Source organism: Aristolochia californica, unplaced genomic scaffold, assembly GCF_029961685.1.
Source record: "Aristolochia californica isolate CCGP_79_NKW_82.1479 unplaced genomic scaffold, dmAriCali1.0.hap1 SCAF_9, whole genome shotgun sequence".
In the NCBI taxonomy this organism is placed as follows: Eukaryota; Viridiplantae; Streptophyta; class Magnoliopsida; order Piperales; family Aristolochiaceae; genus Aristolochia; species Aristolochia californica.
Window position 1 is genome coordinate 29,755,183 of NW_027182290.1, and position 21,899 is coordinate 29,777,081.

The window sequence follows — 21,899 nt, forward strand, 5'->3', positions numbered from 1 at the left end:
GCTCTTATATATCAGCGATAAGCGCGAAAATGATAAGCCACCAGTATCGATATAAGTACAGTCAAATAGGTCCCACTTGAGCCGGCTGCGTTTTCTGTCGACGTTATCGCCGCGAAATCTCAAACGGACAGCTGTCCTTGCACTAGGAGAGTTCAGTACAAAAACGACAAACACAGAAACTCTTCTTTCCAATTATGCCCTTGACTTGAGCATCTTCAAAACTTTAGTTTATCATCAAAATATCGTCAAATACTACCATTTAGCATCTCGCGTTCAGTAAAAACCGATACAGCTGTCAGCTTTTTGTGTTTCCTTCTGGCTCTGGACAAGGACGTTAAGTCGAAAATATCTCAAATCTCATTTTCGGAAAAGAGTTTCTCGCGGAGAAGCCAACAGGTAGAATTTCTCGGGGACTCTGCTGCGTGTCGTGGTAGTTCGGCGGTTCGAATCGAAGACTCGATAATGAGACGACAAAGAGGAGGAGAAAGCAAGACCGACATTAATTGATGGCGACAAAAAGTTTGGGATGCCATATCTGGAACAGTTTAAATTTCACGCGAGATCTCTTCGACAAGGGAAAAAGCTGAGAGAAGAAACTTCATTTTTTCCACAGTATGATTATTCAAAGATTAGATTTACCATTGTAATCCGTAAACAGACCTAAATATTTATGAAAGGCTGCAGGCTTCACGGTACGGAATATGATCAAAGCTCCTTTGTATCCTCTATAACATTGTCAGCAGTGATCTTTGTTTCGTACCCAAGCCAGTGCAGTATCAGACAAAAATGCCTCATGACAGATCTTATCTGATCAACGCAGCAAACCTGGTTCGCTGCTGGATACACGCCGATCCGATCAGAACGTGTCAGCTGCGGGTCTACTTTCTTGTCTTTGTCCGACACAAATGGAATCCCAGCATTCCAGAAAGTCCTCAGCGAGATTCGTCCTCACCATTGCCAGCAGCAATGGCGATCGAACGAACGATCCAGCAGCAATGGCGATCGAACGAACGATCATTTGCTGAATCAACTGGTATGTTATTTGTTCCGTTATCGAATTTTTCCATTCTTTTTTTAGTGCGAAGAGTACAAATTTTTTGTTAGGTCGCCATTTGTGACTCGTGAGGGATTAGATTAGGTCTAAACAAAAAAAAGAGAGGAGAAAAGAGAGGAGGTCGTTCCTTACTATCTTCGGAGTGACGAGAGAGATAGACCGTCACTTGATTGATTTAGATAATACAGAAAAGCTCCGGTCATCTAATCTGGAAGCTGGCAGTAGACGCGAGCAGGTGACGCATTCTGAACAGTTGAATCAGCTTTCTTTTGCACTTTTACGAGGAGAGAGTGGGTCGAAAAGGGTTTCGTGATGTAACGAGGATAAAGACAAGCACGCCGTGAAAATGTTAAAGGTGTTATTTTATACTTCTCTTTCCAATTCCAAGTAACAAATCTTAAGGGTTTGTTTGAAACCCAAAAAGCAAAAAAAATGACCATTTTCACTAAACCCTAAATAGTTTACTTCCACCTTTACTTAGAGAGAGAAAAGAGTTCTTCAGGGAGGAATTCTGTCAACTGATGAGACGAAAAGAGGAACACCCAAATGGCTAAAAAACAAGAAAAAAAAACAAAAAAAGTTTGTGGTGGTAGATCTGAAATAAATTGGAGCAGACACCTTTAATTTCTCCAGTCCTACAGGTGCAAGTGGAAATAGCTACAGTTACCTTGTAGCAATAATATTAACTCTCACAAATTACATAAGAAAAATCAATAAAAGAGAATCCCTTTGTCCCGTCTACTCTATTAGAAGATTGTTTTGTTTTTTTTTTCTTTAATGACAACAGAAAATTTTGAGCATCAGTAACAGCAACGAAAAAGTAGACCAAATGTAAATTAAACAGCAAGGATATTCTGATATAGTAACTTGAGTCCTTCATGCCGAGCCAATTTCCAGTAGTTCCTTGGAGAGAACACGCAGTAAGGTTTGAGCACAGAAATAGTATTCAATAAATACTTCAATAAACACCAATGACATTGATCTGCCTCATGTCTCCACCTTCGCTGCTGCAGAAGCATAACTTACACTGCTATCTCTCATGCTCTTGCATTGGCTTGACTGTTCATAGCGAAGGAAATTGATCTTTACTTTGGTTGAGCAGAGCCTCAGCATCTGTCAGACAATTAGAGAGAACAGTCAAGCACAACTCCACATGTAAAATGATGGGTCTTTGCAGTTTGATTTTAGACCCTACATGGAGGAAAACACTAACGGGATGACGACCGCAAATGGTATTGTCAAACTCTGATAAATAATTTTTGAAGGCATCCGCATCTCCAGTCTCAATGATGTCCATGCCCATTCGATCTAATGCTTCAATGGACTTGTAAATGGCTCCATATTTCCTGTCATAGTGAGTGTAGCTGAACCTGATAAAAAAGCCAAGATTCAGTTATCTACAACCAACTTACTAGGAAGCTAAGCCAAAGCCAAGAAACAGCAACAATACGGTACAATATTACAGCCAACTTTTGTACACCGTATTACAGTACAACAAGGTGCTATGATACCTTAAAATTTTGACAACTGAGAAGCAATGAGAAATAGAAGAGTGAGAGAAGAGAAGAAAAATATAAGAGAGTAGCTGAAAGAGAGCATTGGAGAGAGCTCTGGTTAGGGGCAAAAGTTGACTCCTCTTCCTTCTTGTTAACTTGAAGTGATTTTGAAAAATAATAACATATTTACCTCTCCGACACATAACTCCTTATCACTTTTTAACCACACCACTAAACAATATAATCTAGACCATAGACACCTTAATATTCTAAACATGACATCACTCTCACTACCCCATAGACGACATTTAACACTCTCCTTTTAAGTTGGAACATATATACCTAGAAGCTCCAGTTTTACAAAATACCTCAAATTCATGTCTATTTAAGGCTTTAGTAAAAATATCACCAACTTGATCACAACAACTTCTTTTCGCATTACCAAATCTCAAATAAAGTGACAGTCAACTTTTATATATTTGGTCTTATCATTAAACATTAGATTGCCTGCAATAAAGATAGCTATCTGGTTATCACAATACATGGTCATTAGTTATGCAGCCTGCAAGTTTAACTCATGAGAAACAGACTTCACCTACATCAATTCACTTGTACTATGAGCAATAGCTCTATATTCAACTTTTGCACAAGAACGGGCCACAACATTCCGCTTTTTGCTATTCCAACTTACCAAGTTTTCCCCTACAAACACACAAAAACCAGTAGTGGATTCCAATCAACTTTAGAGCCATTATAGTCTCCATCTAAGAAGGCTTCCATCTTCAAATGACTGCGAGGTTAAAAAACAACCCTTTTCCAGATGACCCTTTTTAAATACCTCAATATCCTCTGAATAATCTCCAAATGTATCTTGTGTGGATCTTCCATGAATTGGTTTACCAAACTTACAAAAAACGATATACCAGGATGAATGGCTGTGGCATAAATCAACTTTCTAACTAATCTTCGATACATTATTTGTATTTGCCAACTTCCATAGGTCTATAGGTTTTGCACCTAGCATATTATACTCTTGTAATATATTAGTAACATACTTCCTCCGTGTTAATACAACTTCTGCCTTGCATCTATTTTAAGGAACCCAAATCTTTGGTCTGGAAATATTTAGTAAGGTGCTCCTTTACCTAATGCCATTGTTATCACTCCCTAACAAGACGATATCATCAACATAAAAAAGTAATACTACAATTCCAAATGATTGCTTCATAACAAAAAGAAAGTGATCACAATGGCTCCTGAAGAATCCAAAAGACATTACAACCTGGTTGAAGTTCTCAAAGCATGCCATAGGATTTTGTTTAAGTCCATAAATTGCATTCTTTAGCTTGCACACATTTTCAGTCTCCCCCTGAGTAACATACCCAGGAGGTTGCTTCATATAAACCTCTTCTTCTAAATCTCCATATAAAAAAACATTTTTAATGTCTAACTAAAATAGGGTCAATCTGTGGTAAACTGCAACAAACAAAAGAACACGGATGAAAATCAACTTGGAGACAGGTGAGAATGTCTCGAAAACATTGATACCGTAGGTTTGAGTACACTCCTTAACAACCAAACAAGCTTTATATCTTTCAATAGAACCATCCGCTCTGTACTTCACAATATATATCCAATGACATACCACAACTGTAGCACCCGAAGGGAGATCACATAAACTCCATGTACCTTTGTCAGGTAGAGCTTCCATCATCCATGGCATGCTTCCATTGAGGAGACAAGAGAGCATCCTGCATAGAAGAAGGAATGGTACAAGAAGACAAAGACAAAAGCAAACTGTTTGTACCGCAAATCAAGTCACACATAATTAGACAACGGATGTCGAGTGGACATATGTACACCCTTACGAATAGTAACAAGAAGATGTAAATCATTTACTTCAGGAACCTCAAATGAAGAGGATTCTGGAATAGGTGAGAGAGGGAACTTTGGCTTGAATGTAAGTGGTGGTTTTTTTTTTTTTTTTGATAAATATGTATTTATATTAACAAGAGAAAATTATTACAAAGGAAGAAGGAGCAGATTCCTCATAGCAAGAGATTGCAGGGACACTCCCTATTTGGCTAGCACATCTGCAGCCGAATTTGCAGATCTCAGAATGTGAGATCAAATACAAGAGAGTAGTAAGGTAATATCTAAAATCTCCCGAAAGATGTCCTCATGGCGCTACGGTGGAGGGGAAGCACGCTCGCACCATCCAATAACCACCTTCGAGTCACCTTCAATGTGAATGGGACCACTACAATTGTCTCTGAAAACGCGAAGCCCATTGAGGAGGCCATAGAGCTCAGCTGACGTTGAATTGAAAATGCCTAACGGGCCGGCATAAGAGAAACATTGATTGCAGATGAATCCAAAATAATTCCCCCAAAACCAGCGATCCCCGGATTACCGAGAGAAGAGCCATCAAAGTTCAACTTTAGGTAACCAGCTTCTGGGGGGTCCACACCTGTATGGCTAGAACCTTGATCCCAAAGTGCATCATTGCCAAATTACTCCAGTTATCACGGATAGAGGTACCCTTTAAGGAGGAAAAAGACTTCTTAGTTAGAAGCCTAGTGGATATTTGCCCCGACACCCTATCGGCTACTCTTACTTCTGATTCACTTTTAGCATCGAAACGCCTTCGGTTGCGTTCATTCCAAAGCCCCCAAGGTACGAAACTGGCACAGGCGGAGATCATCACTTTTCCGAGACCAGGAAGGGGAAAGCCAATGATCGACTTACTGAAGGAGATCAGATTAGCTGATATACAAAATTGGAGCCCCAACTTGCATAGAACAGAGGTCCACACATTCCATGAGAAGGAGCACTGTAGAAGAATATGACTGGTGGTTTCAGCTTCAGTACTGCAAAAAGAATAGAGGGGGTCGATATACCTGTAATATATTTGTAAGGTATGATATACTTGTAAGGGCTTGTTGAACTTTGGCTTGTTTCTACGTGGTGTGACATACCTGTAAGGGCTTTTGTGCAATAATAGATGGTGGCGAACTAGGACCAACTTCTACAAGAGTAGGAGCAACTATACTTGAAACTTTGAAGAACGGAGTAGATTCCTTATTAGAGATAGAGAAGAAAGGAACATCCTAAAAAGGTCACGTCAATGAATATAAATGTCTTTCTAGTGGATGGGAAAAAATATTTGTAACCCTTCTATGTATGAGAGTACTCTAGAAAAACACACATGGTTGCACGAGTAGTAAGTTTATCCATAGAAGAACCAAATACATGTACGAACACACCAAAAAATACATGATGATAAAGGAAACAAAGTAGCCAATGGAGTTAGTATTTGGAGGGGAATTTTACCTCCAAGTACCGAAGAAGGCATCCTGTTTATATAAACAAGCAATAAGACTGCATCACACTAATATGAAAATGCATATGAACAAGCATTGTGTGTGCAACTTTTAAAAGATGACTATTTATATGCTCTGAAGACACACAAATACTTATGAATTATTTCAACATTTCCTTTGTTGTCTCATAGTTCATAATTTGACTCCTCAATTTTTTTCATACTATTGAGTGACCAGGTCATGACCTAGCTACCTTCTACTTTCCAATCATCTCTAATAGGAACAGGTGGATCTTCTTTAATGAATTTTAACTTCCGTTTGGCTTTAAGAGAGATACAAATTAACTTAGACCAACTATGATAGTTTTGTGTATTCAACCTTTCTGTAGCAATCAAAATAGTATCTTTCCCTTCGGAACCTCCAAATTCCCTTGTGAGAGTGATTATCACACTAGAATCAACCATAAGTAACAAATAACAATCAACACAACCAAAAAATAACCCCACCACAAATTGATACCTGAGTAGACTATGTAGGCCCCACTTCAAAAAATTACGGTTTGATCAGAGATTCAAATATGTGCAAGCAACATGCATAAAGCTTGGAGTGAGGGGAAACTAGCCATAAACTATAAAAAATTGCAAGAGATAGGCAGACATCAGTCTTCCTGAAGTGACGCAAATACCAGGCACAATATTAGTGTTGTGCACATAGTAGATGGGACAATCCCAAGCCAAAAGACCCTCTTGGGGGCACTAATTAGACATAGAACTGCTCAATTGGCAGCAGGAACTATTAAACCTTGGGTTATGATAGAAAAAGAGACACGAAAAATCAAACCTTGACTCTTAGTCAGTAGAAAATCCTAAAATCTCTTTCTCTAAAAAGATCTACATTCAAAGGAGGAAGAAGAAGCACTTCACGGGCTTAAAATCAAGACCCTTCTACTGCTCTAATACCATGAGAAGAAATGAGAAATTAAAGAGTGAGAGAAGAAAAGAAGAAAAAAAAGAGAAGAGAATGGCTGCAAGAGAGCATTGGAGAGAGCTCTAGTTAGAGTCAAAAGTCGACCCCTCTTCCTTCTTATTAACTTAAAAGATTTTGAGAGAGAATTACATATTTACCCCTCTTACACAACTCATAACTTCCTAACCACACCTTTAAACAACATAAAACTGAACCATAGATACACCTTAACATTCTCAATATGACAGTACTCTCACTGAATATACAGGTAATGTAAAATGACCAAACTGCCCCTTATACTACATTTAACAAAAACTAAAAGACGCCACTTAACTGATCATTTTGATTCCAAGGATAAAACAGAAACTGAAGCTAGAACAATAATAATATCAATAATATTAAATTAAATTGTAATATTGCTATAAAATTAAATCATAAAACAATAATAAATAATAAATAATAATAATACTGAAAGTAATTGATTTGAAAGCTAAGTTTGAAAAGAAAAAAATCACAGCAAGTCACGGAAATTATATTCTCAGGTGTTTAAACTCTCAGGCCAGATAGCAAATTTGAATACAGAAACAGAAATTTAAGTAGAATCTGCAACTACTATCATAAAAGAAAAACCAGATGACAACTGTAAACAGATAATTTGACAACGGAGAGCAAACAAGTAGCTTAAAACACTGCAAACAGCAAATAAAATACAGATGCACAAAAAAAGGTAACAGTATACCTAGAACCCCAATGGCAAAAGTCTGAGGACACAGAAAAGAAATTCTTTGGGTCATCCACATACTTGGCTAGCAGTCTTCCATACAAAGCTTCATTTTCTGAATTGAGAGCGCCAACCAAAATTGGTACAATTTTTACTGGGTAACTGCGTGGAGTCCAACTTAGGAGTCTTCATGAAGAAAAATAGAGAAATGAAGCTCAATCTACAAAGAATTACCCATGAAACACTCTAGCAAGGTAAGGTAAATGCATCTCCATGCTATGTTCAGCCTCATCTACATGAAGATCCATCAATTCAAATTTTCCTGTTGCCCGCAACTCTTCATTCACTGAGACCATGTTATGCCAGTATTGCATCAACAAACAGAAAAGTAAAGCTAATTGCATTAGCAAGGGGCAAGAAGACTACAGATTATAAAATACATGAAAATGTCCAATTAGGGATCAACATAAGAGTAGTTTCTTGGGTCACAGGGAAAATGCATGGAATACAACAGAACACTTAAGATTTTTTACAACATTCATCCACTTATTTTTTACAATCTGATGGCCATTTTCAACAGCATATTGTTCCCCATTTCACTCAGAAATTCATTAAAAAAGAGAGGAGAAAAAGAAGAAATTTCAGTGGTCACAAGTAGGCCCCATAAAAGCCAAATAAGATTTACAAAAAGGAGAGTAAGATAAACAAAGAAAGGAATTCTACTCCCATCCTAATTGGCCAATCTGATGGCCATTTTTTCAACAGCATATTGTTCTTGATTGTTCACAGAAATGCAATGAAACGAAAAAATTCTAATTCAAATACTGTGATATAATTGAGCAATTGAAACATGTACTCATCTTCTACCTTCTGAATCAATTGGCAGGTCTCCCACAGGCGTTGTGTAAACAGTGGCTCTTGAAAGAGCACATCTTGGTGTGTAATAATGGTGAGACGGACCAAGAAGAAACACCCGTGAACTGAAATATCATATCTTTACATACTAGTTAATAAGAATTGCCATGTTTGCCTCCATAAAGCAAAACTGAACATAAGACTCCGGCTTCAACAATCACAAAAGGTTATTTACAGTATGTAACACAAAATTTATTCTTCTCTCAGACTATTATCAGTTTCTTTTATTTATTTTTTTGGGGGGGAGTGTTTAGTCAGTCGGTCACCAGCCACACTGACTACCAAGATTAAGAACATAGAAAAAGTGAAGCATCTGGGTCCATTATGATTTAAATTTGACATTAAGTAGGAATATCATCCATAATTAAAAGGAAACTGGTTCACCTGCACCAAATTGAATAGCTTACTGAACCTAGTGAAAGAAGGTAACTTGGTTCTATTTCCAACTTGGGAACTGTTAAAAGCTGGTAATTCCAAGACAGACAGTTTGTAATATAAAGCAGCAATAGCTATTTAGTAGCGGTAGTTTCACCAAAACCATGTTAAGTAATGAGAAAGAAAACGAAAGAAAAGTGAAACTGATGCTAGATAACCATAATGTTTGCAGATCATCAGCACTGGAAAAAAATGGATCATGGAGTGACACAGAGTTCCTCCCACTTCAACTTCAAATAACAGAAAACAGAGAAAGCCTATTGCATAAAGCAGAAACCACATTACAACTACATATAAATTAAAGTCAAGGTATCATATGCATGAAGAGTAAGACTTTAGCTCTCTGAATTAGAACCACAAGCATATTCTTATAGAACTTTTATGAGATGTTCTAGAGTGTGACTAACTTGTAGTCACAATTCTGACTGTCTATCTACAGATGATTCCGGCAACATATGCTGAATCCGGTACACCAGGAGAAATTGAATTAGTCTTCTTCAAAATAATGCTAATATTTATCTTTATACAACAAGGTGTTTAAGGAAAGAAGCTCCTTGCCATGCTTAGTGCTGACTTAGTTACTACCCTCTTTTTTTTTTTTTTTGATAAAGACTTAGTTACTATCCTCAGAATTGAAATGGAGATCATTTGGCTTTTTTGGGTTTGTTGGAGTTAGTTATAATTGTTATCAGAGCTTGACATGACATGGTCTAAAGGTGGAAAATGTACTTGAGCCATATCATTTTTTTAAAATAGCACTGGGTTATATTAAAAGGTTCAAAAGAGCAAGATTACAAGGAGGGGGAACCATCCCAAATAATGAGAGATTGTTGGGAGGTTCCAAATTTAGCTAGCCTATCAGCCCCAAAATTGGCTAACCTAGGGATGTGATTCCAAAGTACAAAAAATGGAAGATACAATATCTGCAATAGATGAAGTAATTGGCCAATGCCGCCAAGGGGGAGAGGCTGAATTAGAGCACCAGCTTATGACCACTTTACAGTCTCCCTCAATCAGCAGCTTCCCTTGAAGTCTGTCTGAGAAAATCTTCAACCAAAGATGAAGATCATTCAGCAGTGGTAGAATCTGCAATGTCCATAGGGCCAAATCCTGCTTAGGACATCACCCTCCTACAATATACGGATGACACCATCTTCTTCTGTGAAGGCTCTTTGAAACAAATTCATAACATTAAAGCATCGCTCAATCTATTTGAAATCTCATCCGGTTAGAAAGTTAGTTGGTTAAAGTTATCTATTAATGGTTTTAACATTGAACCCCACCTATTGAACTCCATGGCCAGCTACCTTGGATGTAAAACGAAGATGACTCCATGCACCTGACCCCTGGATTACCCTCCAAGTGCTCCTGGCATCCATGGAGAGGAAAAGTCCTCTCTAAAGCTGGTAAGTTGGTCCTCATAAAATCCTGCCTTCATGGAATCCTTGGTTACTTTCTATTGTTCCGGTGCCCCACCTCTATTAGAAACAGAATTGAACTCATCAAAAGAAGATTTCTGTGGGGAGGTCCAAATGGTGAACAAAAGTATCACTTGGTAAAATGGGAAGAGGTCAGCAAACCAAAATTCCTTGGCGGACTGGGTATCTGAGATACTGCCAGTACAAATTCTGCTCTTCTCCTAAAATGGATTTGGAGAGCTTTAGAAGCTGCCAAAGCCAACAAACATTTGGGTTGGTGGACTGAGGGGGGACGACACTACCGTCTGTCCCCAGCCTGGAAGAAAATAGTCTTGCTACTCCCAAACTTCAAGAAAGTTGTTAATTGCTACGTTGGCAATGGGACCTCCATAAAATTTTGGTCCGATTGGTGGTCTAGCCAATCCAGCCTCAACATTAGCTATGAGTCTATCTCAATCCTAGCAAGAAATATCGATGCCTCTATCTCAAATCTTTGGTCTGAAACAGGGGGCTGGAATTTGAACCTCATAAGAGATATCTCGGATTCTGAAGCCATCCTGGCATCTAATCTCCTCTTGAGCATCTCCACAGCCAAACCCAGAATTAACCCTGATACATTGATCTGGACACCTTGTACAAAAGTTACTTTCTCAACTACTTCAACCTACAATTTCCTCAATAACCCCATTTCAAATCAGTCTAATCACATTGCGGCCTCCGCCTGGAACCTCCTTGCCCCGCCTCGCGCAAAAAAAATTATCTGCAGTACCTACAAAAATAAAATCCTCACCTCAGACTCTTTAATTCGGTGGGAAACCTCCGTCCTGGATCCCTACTGTCCTTTTTTGCCAAAATGCCCCAAAAAGAGCTAATCACATACTTTTATCCTGCCATTATGCCCATATTATCTAGACCAAACTTTTAAATAAAATTGGGTTCCAATACTACGCTGCACAAGATCTCTCATCCACTATCCTCTCAATCACTGGTGCTAGTCTCCCAAAGCTTGGAAAGATGTTTCTCTCATGTTGCATTGGGCATATAATATGGGGATTTTGGAAAGAAAAACAGAAAAAAATTCGAATTTAAATCTCCCCCCCCCCCCCCCCCCCCCCCTCCTAGGCCATTTCAAGCTAAATTTCGATAGGAGTGCTCTTGGCTGCCCTGGTCTTGCGGGCTATGGAGGAGTTATTCACGATGCAAACGGTTATCTCCTCTTCTCCTTCGCGGCGCCACTTGGAGTCTTTGACTCCACAACTGTAGAACTATCTGGATTGTTGAACGGAATTAAAGTGTTTAATTAGCCAGCTCACAGGCCCCCTCTGCATCGAAGGGAACTCAAAGTCTGTCATTGACTGGTGTGCAAAATCTATCAGACCTCCAAGGCGTCATTGGGATATGTATTCAGAAATCTGTAATTTAATTTTTTCTTTAAATTGTAATTGGAAGCACATCCCTCGCTTTGCCAATCATTTGGCAGACATTTAGCTGCCAAGACGGGTATTTCACTCTAACACCTTGTTGTGGAGGAAGACCCTCCTAGCTAGGTGTCTTTGTACTCTTCACTTTCTTTAATAGTTTATACACCTCATTTAAAAAAAAATGTTTGGCGTCCATCGTAGTGTTAGTTACATTGGATTAATGTTAGAAATCAATGGTTCAAATTGTATGTTATTTGGATGTAGTTAGTGAATTATGTAATGTTGAGCCTTAAGGAGCAGTTTTTTAGAAAGACATTAAGGGGGGGTTAGTCAACAAACTGGAAATTCGAAGTTCATCGTTATCTCATGCATCTACATGATCTTCATATTCGAAATGGGTGTAAGTTTCATTTAAGTGAAATAAAAGAAGAAAGGGAACTGAGTCTCTCTATCAGAGTGCAATTAACGCACTTCTTCTTTTCTCTTCTCTCTCCTTCTTCTCCACCTTCCTTTTCCTCTTAGTATTAACCTTTTTTCATGAGAGCAATCAATCTGAGGTAAAGCAAGACTTCCTTAGATTACTGCTGATCTGAGGTAAAGATTTGATTTGTTTCCTTCTATTTTGTACCATAACCTTAAGGTTAATGGATGTGCTGCCAATTGAGCAATTATCTATGACTGTGCAAAGTTTCAAATTAGAGTATGGAACTATGACAACTATGAAATTCCTTGAAATCGGATTACTAAAGGTGCTGCGTTATAGAGAGGAGTATTGTGTCTTGTTGGAGTGTTGACGAGTTAAAGCCCCAAACTTTTGGTTGTATGTGCGGTCCACATCATCTACACAAGGTATTTTTTAGTGCAAGTTTGTGATTTGTGTGTTGATTGATTGCAAATGCTTATTATATTTGAACAATTTTAGGTGATATGCGGAATTTAAGTGAAGTCATCTCTTCATCAAGAGATGGTATGCATTCGGAAGGGAAGAATGCACTTTTAATCACTACTACAATACTGAGTAGCCAAACTACTTAAGTTGGGCTGGATCTATCAAAATTTACTTGAAAGCCAAGAGGAAAGCAAAGTATTTGCGAGAAGATCCTCTCCAACCATTTATAGATGATTGGGAAGCTGAGGATAGTGAGGTTATATAGCATTGACTTAAGGTTGAAGTTTTTTTATGCTTAGGAGAGCAATTTATCCTCTAAAAGTTGTATGCTCAATTATTTGCTAAAAAAAGGAGATAAGTCTGTGATTGATTATTTTGGTGTGGTGAGTTACAAGGGATTCTACAAGAAATTGAGATATATCACCCATTCATTATGAACGAAGCAAACCTTCGGAAATAGTGATAAACTGTATGTGGCTAAATTTTTGGATGGTTTAGGATCTGAATATGATACAGTCAGGACCCAAATTCTTGCAGCTACAGATATACCATTACTTAACAAGATGTTTAATTGAGTTGTTTAGGCTGAGATAACTGTAGTTCCACCTAGTAGCAAAGCAAATAAATACACAAAAGCTGCTGCCCTTATTATTCAGCCAGCACAACAGCGTTCAGATTCTAGAGGTAGATATGGCCGAGGTGGTTGCGGTAGGGATAGAGATAATTCTGGTCGAGGCAGAGGTCATGGAGAGAGTAGTGGTGACAAGAGGTGTGCTCATTAAGGGTGCACCAGCCATTACCCAGACAAATGCTGGGACAAGTATGGTAAATCAGCCTAGGTGAACTCCAGTACTACATGAAGTCTGCAGCCCATGCTTACTAGGTTAGTAGGAATTATTCCCGGTGCACCTAATGAGCTTCAATAGCTAGCTCAACGTATGGCCCAATTGATGGCTTCTCCATCTATGCATTAGACTGTTCCCAATGCTACAGTCACTATGACCAATTCAGGTATGTCTGCCTTTCATGCAACTCTAGTCTCTTCATGGCTCATTGTTCTGGTGCTTCTTCACACATGTCAAATATGTGTAATGTGTTTTCTTCTCTTAACAAGTCATCTCCCTTTGAAAATGCTACAGTAGCAGATGGTTCTCTCTCTTCTATTGGTGTTGGAACGGTTAAGGCTACTTCATCATTGTCTTTGGATTTTGTCTTTTTTGTTCCTAAATTTTTAGTCAATTTGTTGCCGGTGAGTCAACTAACAGAGGCTTTATAATGTTTAGTAACATTCTATAATACCTGTCTTTCACAACCTTCAGACGAGGAGGACAATTGATTCAGGGCGTGAGAGTGGAGGCCTCCACTACTTGGAAGGATAAATTACTCTATCCCTATCAACGCTTTAGACTACAACATCATCCTTCCAATGACATTTGAGACTTCGGCATCCTTCTCCAAAGAAGCTTCATCAGTTATTTCCAAAGTTGCCTTCTACTTTATCTTTTTAGTGTGATTCATGTTAACTTGGGAAGCACCATAGATCATCTTTTCCTCTCGTCCACAACATAGTTGAAACCTGTTTGAGATTGTTCACTCTGATGTCGACAATCCATATTGGATTCCAAGTCTTTTTGGTTATCGTTATTTTGTTTCCTTTATTGATGATTATAGTAGAGTAACTTAAATGTATCTCTTTTGGGAGAATCTAGATGTATTTCTTCAATTTTATAGTGAAATAAAAAATCAGTTTGGTACTTCATCTCGTGTGTTACATATTGACAATGGGCTTGAATATACGAATAATCAGTTTCGTTCCTTTTGTTTTGCAAAATGGTATTATTCAATAGTTATCATGTGTATACATGTATCAGTAAAATGGTGTGGTAGAGAGAAACAACTGCCGCCTACTTGATGTGGCTCCTACTATATTATTTCAAATGAAGGTTCAAAAACATTATTGGGGTGATATTGCACAACGTATTTCCTGGTAAATAGAATGCCATCCTCTGTACTTGGTGGACAAATACCACTGTGCGTTCTCAAGCTTGGATGTGAGTTCTTCCCTCTTTGTCAACATGTATTTACATTAGTATGTTATGTTCATGTTCTTGATTCTTCTATTGATAAATTGTCTCCTAGAGTTGTTAAATGTGTCTTCCTTGGGTCTTCGTGTACCTAAAAAGGATACAAATGCTAATGTCCATCCTCTAAGAAAACTTATACTTCCGCAGATGTAGCCTTTTTTTAGAACATTCCTTACTTTTATTATGCTATTGAGTCTGCTACTATTTCTATGGGTAGTGAGGTTGTTAGTCCACTTCCCATGGAGGATGTTCCGAGTGTTGCATCAATTCCAGCAGTTTTACCAGAATTACCAAAGCCATAGCAGGTATATAAGCGTCGAGTACCTTCCAAGAGTCTGCTATATTGCCTCCTTCTCCACCCATGCCAACACCTTCCTCTTCAGAAAGTTTCAGCAATAAGTGATTTGCATCCCCATGTGCCTATTCATAAAGGTGTCCATTCTTGCAAAGAAAGGTACAAAGTATTCCATTTAAAATTTGTTTCCTTTGAAAACTTGTCAGAGTCTTTTAAAATGTTTACATTGTCCGTCTCCATCTACTCTATTCCTTCTTCATTGTAGGAAGCGTTAGTGTCACCTCATTGGAAATAGGCACAAATGTTGAAATGGAAGCGTTGATTGATAGTGGAATGTGGACCTTATGTGAGCCACCACCTAATGCTACTATTGTAGGATGCGGGTGGGTCAAATATAAGCTTATCATACTATTGAGCAATATAAGGCCAGACTAGTGACAAAAGGTTACATGTAAACATATGTTGTGGATGTCTTTGAGACCTTCTCACCCGTTGTCAGATTATCTTCTATCCGACTTCTAATCTCTCTTGTAGTTAAGCAGGGTAGGTGGCCATTATATAAACTTGACATAAAAAATGCCTTTCTGTATGGGAATCTAGTTGAGGAGGTCTATATAGAGCAACCTCCTAGGTATATTGCTCAGGGAGAGACTGCGAAAGTATGCTGATATCACAAAGCTATATATGACCTTTAAAAATTTAAAGAGCCTGGTTTGAGAAATTTAGTCATGTGGTGATGTCCTTGGGTTTTAAGAGGAGCTATTATGACCACTCCTTGTTTGTGTCGAAGAGGTCCTACGAAATTGTGAATATTGATGGTATAGTGTTGTCTGGTAATAACAAAAAAGGGCAACAATGAAGTTACATAACATCTAGCTAGTCATTTCCAAACAAAGGACCTAGGGGTACTTATATACTCCTTTGGACCTAAAGTAGCAAGAAGCGAAGAAAGTATTGTTCACTCAGAGAATGTATGTGACTAACATGTTACATGAGCATAGGTTGTTAGGAGCCAAACTTGCTGAAACCTCCATGGAAGTTGGCAACAATTTGCGTGATGAAACCGATAATGAACTCCACGATAAGACTATGTATAGAAGACTGGTGGGCAAGCTTACTTATGCCATAGTAACCAAATCTAATATAGCATTTGTAGTGAGTGTGATTATCCCGTTTATGGAACACTCGAGAAAGTTCACCCAAAAGCTGCATTGAGAATATCGCCATACCTGAAAGGTACACCATGAAAGGGTTACCATACGAGCCACATGAACACTTGCACGTTGTAAGGTGTTCTCATGCTAATTATGCTGGTTTAAAACTAGATAGAAGATTCACATCGAGGTACTGTGTATTTGTTGGAGGAACCTTAGTGAGTCTTTCTAAGTAAAAAACAAGATGTTGTTGCCCATCCTAGTGTTGAGGTTGAGTATAGAGCAAAGGCGCCTACAATTAGTGAGCTTTTATAGGTGAAATTTGTGCTACTTCAATTGGGACTCTTGTTTAAAAATCTATGGCTATGTACTGTGACAACCAAGATGTCATCTTCATTGCAAATAACCTTATATTCATAAAAGAACTAAACATACAGAGGTTGATTGTCACTTCATTAGAGATGCATTAATGAATGGTACAGTGGTCACTCCCTATGTCAAATCTTTTGATCCACTAGGTCATGTATTTATCAAAGCTCTTGGAAAAAGAGACCATGGGATATTTTGTAACAAGCTAAAGCTCCTAAATATATACACTCTAGCTTGAGGAGGGGGAGTGTTAAAGTTATGTGCGTAGGGGTATTTTGGTCGTTTACATATCATGTATGAGTCTATAGGAGAGTTAGTTGGATTGGATTAATGTTAGAAGTCTATGGTTCAAATTGTATGTTATTTGGATTGTAGTTAGTGAATTATGTAGTGTTGAGCCTTAAATGGCATTTTTTGTAAAAAGACATTAAGTCTCACTTAAGTGAAATAAAAGGAGAAAGGGGACGTGAGCCTCTCAACTAGAGTGTAATTAATACAACTTTTTCTATTCTCTCTCCTTCTTCTTCTCCTCTTTATTTTAACCTTTCTACAACTGGTAAGGAAGAGAAGCTTCTAGTCCTATGGATCAGTCGCCATCGTGAATGTTGGAACATGATAATCATGTAAATATTTATTGGCATCACACATCAAGAAACACTAAGTGAGAACTTTTCTCTCTTCTCATCAGTGTTTTTTCTGTTCTTTCTTTCTTTCCAGTTGTATATTTTTCATTTGCATTCTCAGGATTATGCTTTGTTATGCTCTCTAATGAAATAATACTTAAAAAGAGAATGAATACGTATTCCAAAATATGTAACACAAATAAACAGCCACTTGACCATAAACTGCCAGCCTGACATGGTATTTTTTGTTAAAATCCTGAAGATTGTCTGCATTTTTTTATGAACTAACAAAAAAAAAAAAAAAAAAAAGAAAGATAAACATACATTTTTGATGGATCTATATTTGCGAATGCAAAGGCTGCACACCGACCCGAGTAAGAGTAACCAGCATGCCTGTAATATCGAAACCACCAAAAACTTATTGAAGTAAAATTTAAAATGCTGTAGCAATATTTCCCCCTAGATGGAAGAAAATTACAAGATAGCTTCCAACCCAAACTACAAGAAGAGTGGCATCAGGAATACATCAGCTCAAATGTGAAGAGACAGCAATTACCCACAAAAAGGCGCAGCCCATCAACTTGCATGACCCTAAGATGGAATATGCAAATGCAATTAAGCAGAAAACATGCACTTACGGAGCAATTACACCTCTTATATCAGGAGACTTAGTCAGACCAGTTGCTGCAAGCCATCCATCAAGCTCTTCACCGAGTTTATTAGCTAAAAGGGAACATAAAAGTTCACACTTAGGATCGAATTGAATCCGAAATAAAAAATTAGAAAAAATTTGCAACCTCTGGAGCCTTTTGTCTAACAAGAAATTCTCATACAAGACCTATCTAAGCACATGAAAAATGTGACTTCAAGTATAGCTCCTTGTGAAAGTTCATAATTTATATTCGATAAATTTTGAGAATCATCATGTGGTTTTTTCTTTCCATTGAAGGATTTTCGGTGTAAGTTTGGCATCTTTGAGAGGGTGAAGTGATTTATTCATGTTATAGTGTAGTGAATTTTGTGTGCTGTGTGTGCTTTTGAAATTTATTAGCTACTATTCACACATAACATGGGAGATAATATAAGTGGTATTGAACTCCAGATTGGGTTGATTTGTGTGAGTTAGAAATGGAAACTAAGACCACAAGAATAGTTACTTTGCTTACAAGCAAAAATTGGATAATTAGGAATTTCAAAATGGAGGATCTTATGCACCCATAAAGATCTCTACAATCTGATTAATGAGATTGAAGAGAAACCCCAGAAAATAAATGGAGATGAAAGAAAGAAGATTGACTGGAAGGCATTTGGTTTTCATCATGTGTTAAGTGAAAAAAGGTATCATTTCCTAATGAAGAAATGACAAAGTTTCTTTGAGAGACAGACAGCAGGGAACAAAGATTTTTTCTTTTTCTTTTTTTGTAATGATGATTACCCACACACACTACACTCCATACCCTGGTGAAACTTAATCCCAAGCTCTCACCCTAGAAATCTCCAAGGTAGCCACTGAACTAAGGACCCAATCCACTAGCTGGGAACAAAGCTTGCTTGATCTGGAAACTAAAACTCAAATTTGATGAGAAGAGTTCAGCAGTGAGCTGAAATGCAAAAGATTACAAACTATGAAATATTGAGAGAAATAGGGTTGCGAGATAAAGGAGAAGAAGAGAAGAGGAGGAGGCAGCTTTTGGAGAAGTAGTGAGTTCTGGATTAGGGTAAAGCACGAGCCCCCCCCAACCCCTATTATTAACTTGAGTTGTAGAGGAAAAAAACTCCTCCATGCCTCGAACATGCACACCTAATATCTCCATATATACAAGTCCAAAGATTATGAAAATTGGATAATAGACACTTCTAAACTTCCTGAAATTAATGAGACTCTTCTGGATACAATCGGAATATTTTGAAATGACTAAAATACCCTTTCAGTACATTTAACACAAACAATTTGACAAGAACAGAGATGACTAGAAATGATGAGTAGTAAGCCTCAATGTTGGTTCAGTTCACTATAAATAGTTGGGAAATTCTTCTTGTGGCTCTTAGCAGGTTGACTCTGGATGGTGTGTTAACCTTGGCACAAGTTAAAAATAGCCTGTTGAATAGCAAAATTAATTTTTTTTATCAAATTAAGCTTCAATTTACAAGCTTTGGTCATTAAAGAAAGGGAAGATGGGAAAGTAGAGATCAACATGGAGACTCCAATCAGATCAAGTCTCAGAAGCGCCCAACATGCTATTCCAAAGGAAACAGATTAAAAGTAAAAAAATAAAAAATACAAGGAGGACGAATAAGCCACAAATGAGAGAGATGGGAGAAGAAGCAGCGGCAAGAGTGAAGAGCAAATGACATGATTGAATGCTCCCGTGATTGATGAGGGGGATTGAATGCTCCCCTGGTTGATGAGGAGCACTCGGCAGTATTATTTGGTGCACCAAGAAGAAACAACCCCCTCCATTTGCCACTTCCTTCGCATTATGGAAGAAACCGATATCCCACAGATGCTCTAAACATAACTTGCCTCCATACCCCTCAATCGGCTGAGATGGCTATTGACTCCTTGGCAAGGAAGGAGTTTCCCTCTCCAACTTGATACTCTTTGATGATCACCCCCTTAATTGTATTATTTTTGCCTTACATTATTTTAAAAATCTGTTTTTAATCTTTTCCTTTGCTGTATTTTTCCTTTTCTGCTCTTTTGGCGTTGAGATACTTTCTTCAGTGGTGTCTCTAGCCCCTCTTTCCCCCCATAATATAATTTTCATTGTCCACAAAAAGAAAACAAAAATGAGCACAAGAGAAGAGATGAGGGAAAGGTTTAACCAGAACAAATTGATGAACCTTTTTTTTCTATTAGAATAGCAAATACAACAAAAGAGATGGCAAGAAAAAATAGAAGAAAATAAAATACATACAAATTTTAAAAAGCACACCCAATCAATCTGGAAAGTGTTTCCCACAATAAGATAAATGTCAAAGACATTAGCAACATAATTGACATTCCTAGGAACATGTTTTATTGTGATAGCCAGAGGAGCAATGATATCATCGATGTCTTCAAATAGGTGCAGATAATGCCCAGACGAGGGAGATCTTCTCGAAGCCCAGAAGATTATAGTTGAGTCCCCTCCCACTGGAAGGAGATTTGAAATGGTTTATGCATGAAGGAGGGCTCTTATTCTGCTTCCATGGAGCAGCCATAACCGAAAGGAACACAAAAAAAAAAAAAAAAAAACTAACATACAACAATCAAAGAGTGGCTGCTGCCATCAAAATTAAGCTTGAAAGCCTTGTTTTGGGTGGAAAGGAAGAACAGATTCTCATAAGTTCAGGTGAGATCTTTCTTGGAAACTGAAAGCTCATTGTTTTATTTAAGTATTTTCTTATTCTCAATGCTATTTGTAGAACCTCATACTAAGCTCCACACTAATTTCTCATAAGTTCAGGTGAGATCTTTCTTGGAAACTGAAAGCTCATTGTTTTATTTAAGTATTTTCTTATTCTCAATGCTATTTGTAGAACCTCATACTAAGCTCCACACTAATTTCACATTCACCGGAAGAAAGCACACAACCCAGTGGGCAGTATCTAAAACATGTGACACCAAGCTCCTAACAAAGCCCCTTCTGCTGGAAAAGGCAGACAATTGTAACAAACAAAATCAGCCAATAAAGACGAAGAAAAAAAAAGAAATCGGCAGAGTTCCAATTCTTCTTCATAAAACAATAGATAATGCGACTGTTTTTAGCCAATTTAAGGAAGAAGCGAGTACATTTTCTCTTTAGTGATGCCATTTCTACTAATACCTTCAGTAACAAGCAAATTCAACACCACAAGCATCATCAGATTCTGCATACCATCGGAAGCCTACAAGCGCCCGCCACTTACAAGCGGTTATCAAATAGATGAATGGCAAGTCCCTTGCACAGGAAAAAAAAAAAAAAAGCAATAGAGAGGAGGAAGAAAACCCTCTGAGAGAAAATGCACTCACCATTATCAGAGTACCAAGTTCCCGCATGTGAAGCTCTTCGGATCACTCTCTCCATTTCGAATCGAGACTAGAAGCGAAGGAAGAAGCAGTAAGAATAACTCGAAGCCGAGCGGCAGAGAGAATAAAAATCGTTCTACAAAAAGGCAAATTTTGATTCGATATAGGAGCAGGAGATGTTCGTCAGCGTGAGAGCCACGCAGCAAACACCTTTTGGGTGCCCCGTGCCCAACTCGCACTCCTTTTTGAGTCGCTTTTGAGATTGCTAGATTCGCGCACGCGTCCGCTTCTGCTAGCAGAGAAGAAGAATAGCACAGGAAAACACTTTTTGCGCGTAAATTGGAACACGTCCGTCGGTGTCTAGGGGTGGCAAAAATTCTGACCCGATTTGGCCAGATTCATGTTCTCAGTCTCGTAAAAGTAATAATCAGGTTAGATTAGGTTTGACAACGTAGCCCTAAGAGTTCAAAATAGAAATACCAATGAGTTCCTACTCATCCTAACCAAAATGGTCTTCGTTTAGGTCTACTTTTCTGACCCATTTAATTTAAACTTGTATATACTCAATGTAATATTTGAATTTGTGTTAATTATAATTAAATAACTATATTATTTAGGCAAAATATTCTACTAAAAATTGAATGCTTGACTTGTTTAAATATTTTAGATTTATTAACGAAAATAAATAAAAAAGCAAATAACATAACTATAAATTTAATTATTAACTTTAATTATTAACTTAACT

At 37.9% G+C, this 21,899-nt stretch overlaps 1 protein-coding gene across 3 annotated transcripts; it reads right to left on the reverse strand.

Moving 5' to 3' along the window:
- Positions 1 to 1,650: 1,650 nt before the first annotated feature.
- Positions 1,651 to 21,529, reverse strand: LOC137941703 (uncharacterized). 3 transcript variants are annotated; one of them, XM_068787228.1, is made up of 10 exons: positions 21,365 to 21,529; positions 21,158 to 21,224; positions 20,973 to 21,033; positions 17,802 to 17,886; positions 17,488 to 17,556; positions 8,428 to 8,540; positions 7,795 to 7,906; positions 7,579 to 7,722; positions 2,250 to 2,424; positions 1,651 to 2,167 (listed from the first exon to the last, which is right to left on the reverse strand). In XM_068787228.1, the coding sequence occupies exons 2-10, from the start codon at positions 21,182 to 21,184 to the stop codon at positions 2,042 to 2,044; spliced, it is 912 nt and encodes a 303-aa protein (XP_068643329.1). In that variant the 5' UTR covers positions 21,185 to 21,224; positions 21,365 to 21,529; the 3' UTR covers positions 1,651 to 2,041. The 3 variants fall into 3 exon arrangements, with proteins under 3 accessions (XP_068643329.1, XP_068643331.1, XP_068643330.1); XM_068787230.1 differs by lacking the exon at positions 20,973 to 21,033 and having other exon boundaries at positions 21,365 to 21,528; XM_068787229.1 differs by lacking the exon at positions 20,973 to 21,033 and having other exon boundaries at positions 21,158 to 21,528.
- Positions 21,530 to 21,899: the final 370 nt, after the last annotated feature.

Bases quoted from the DNA above. Each gene is read 5' to 3' on its own strand.
- LOC137941703 (XM_068787228.1), bottom strand. From the start codon at position 21,184: ATGCGGGAACTTGGTACTCTGATAATG. The intron at 17,887-20,972 runs GTATTAGTAGAA...GTTCCCTTTTAG, and splicing joins GAATTTGCTTGTTACTGAAG to CTAATAAACTCGGTGAAGAG. The intron at 7,723-7,794 runs GTAATTCTTTGT...GACTCCACGCAG, and splicing joins CTTGCTAGAGTGTTTCATGG to TTACCCAGTAAAAATTGTAC.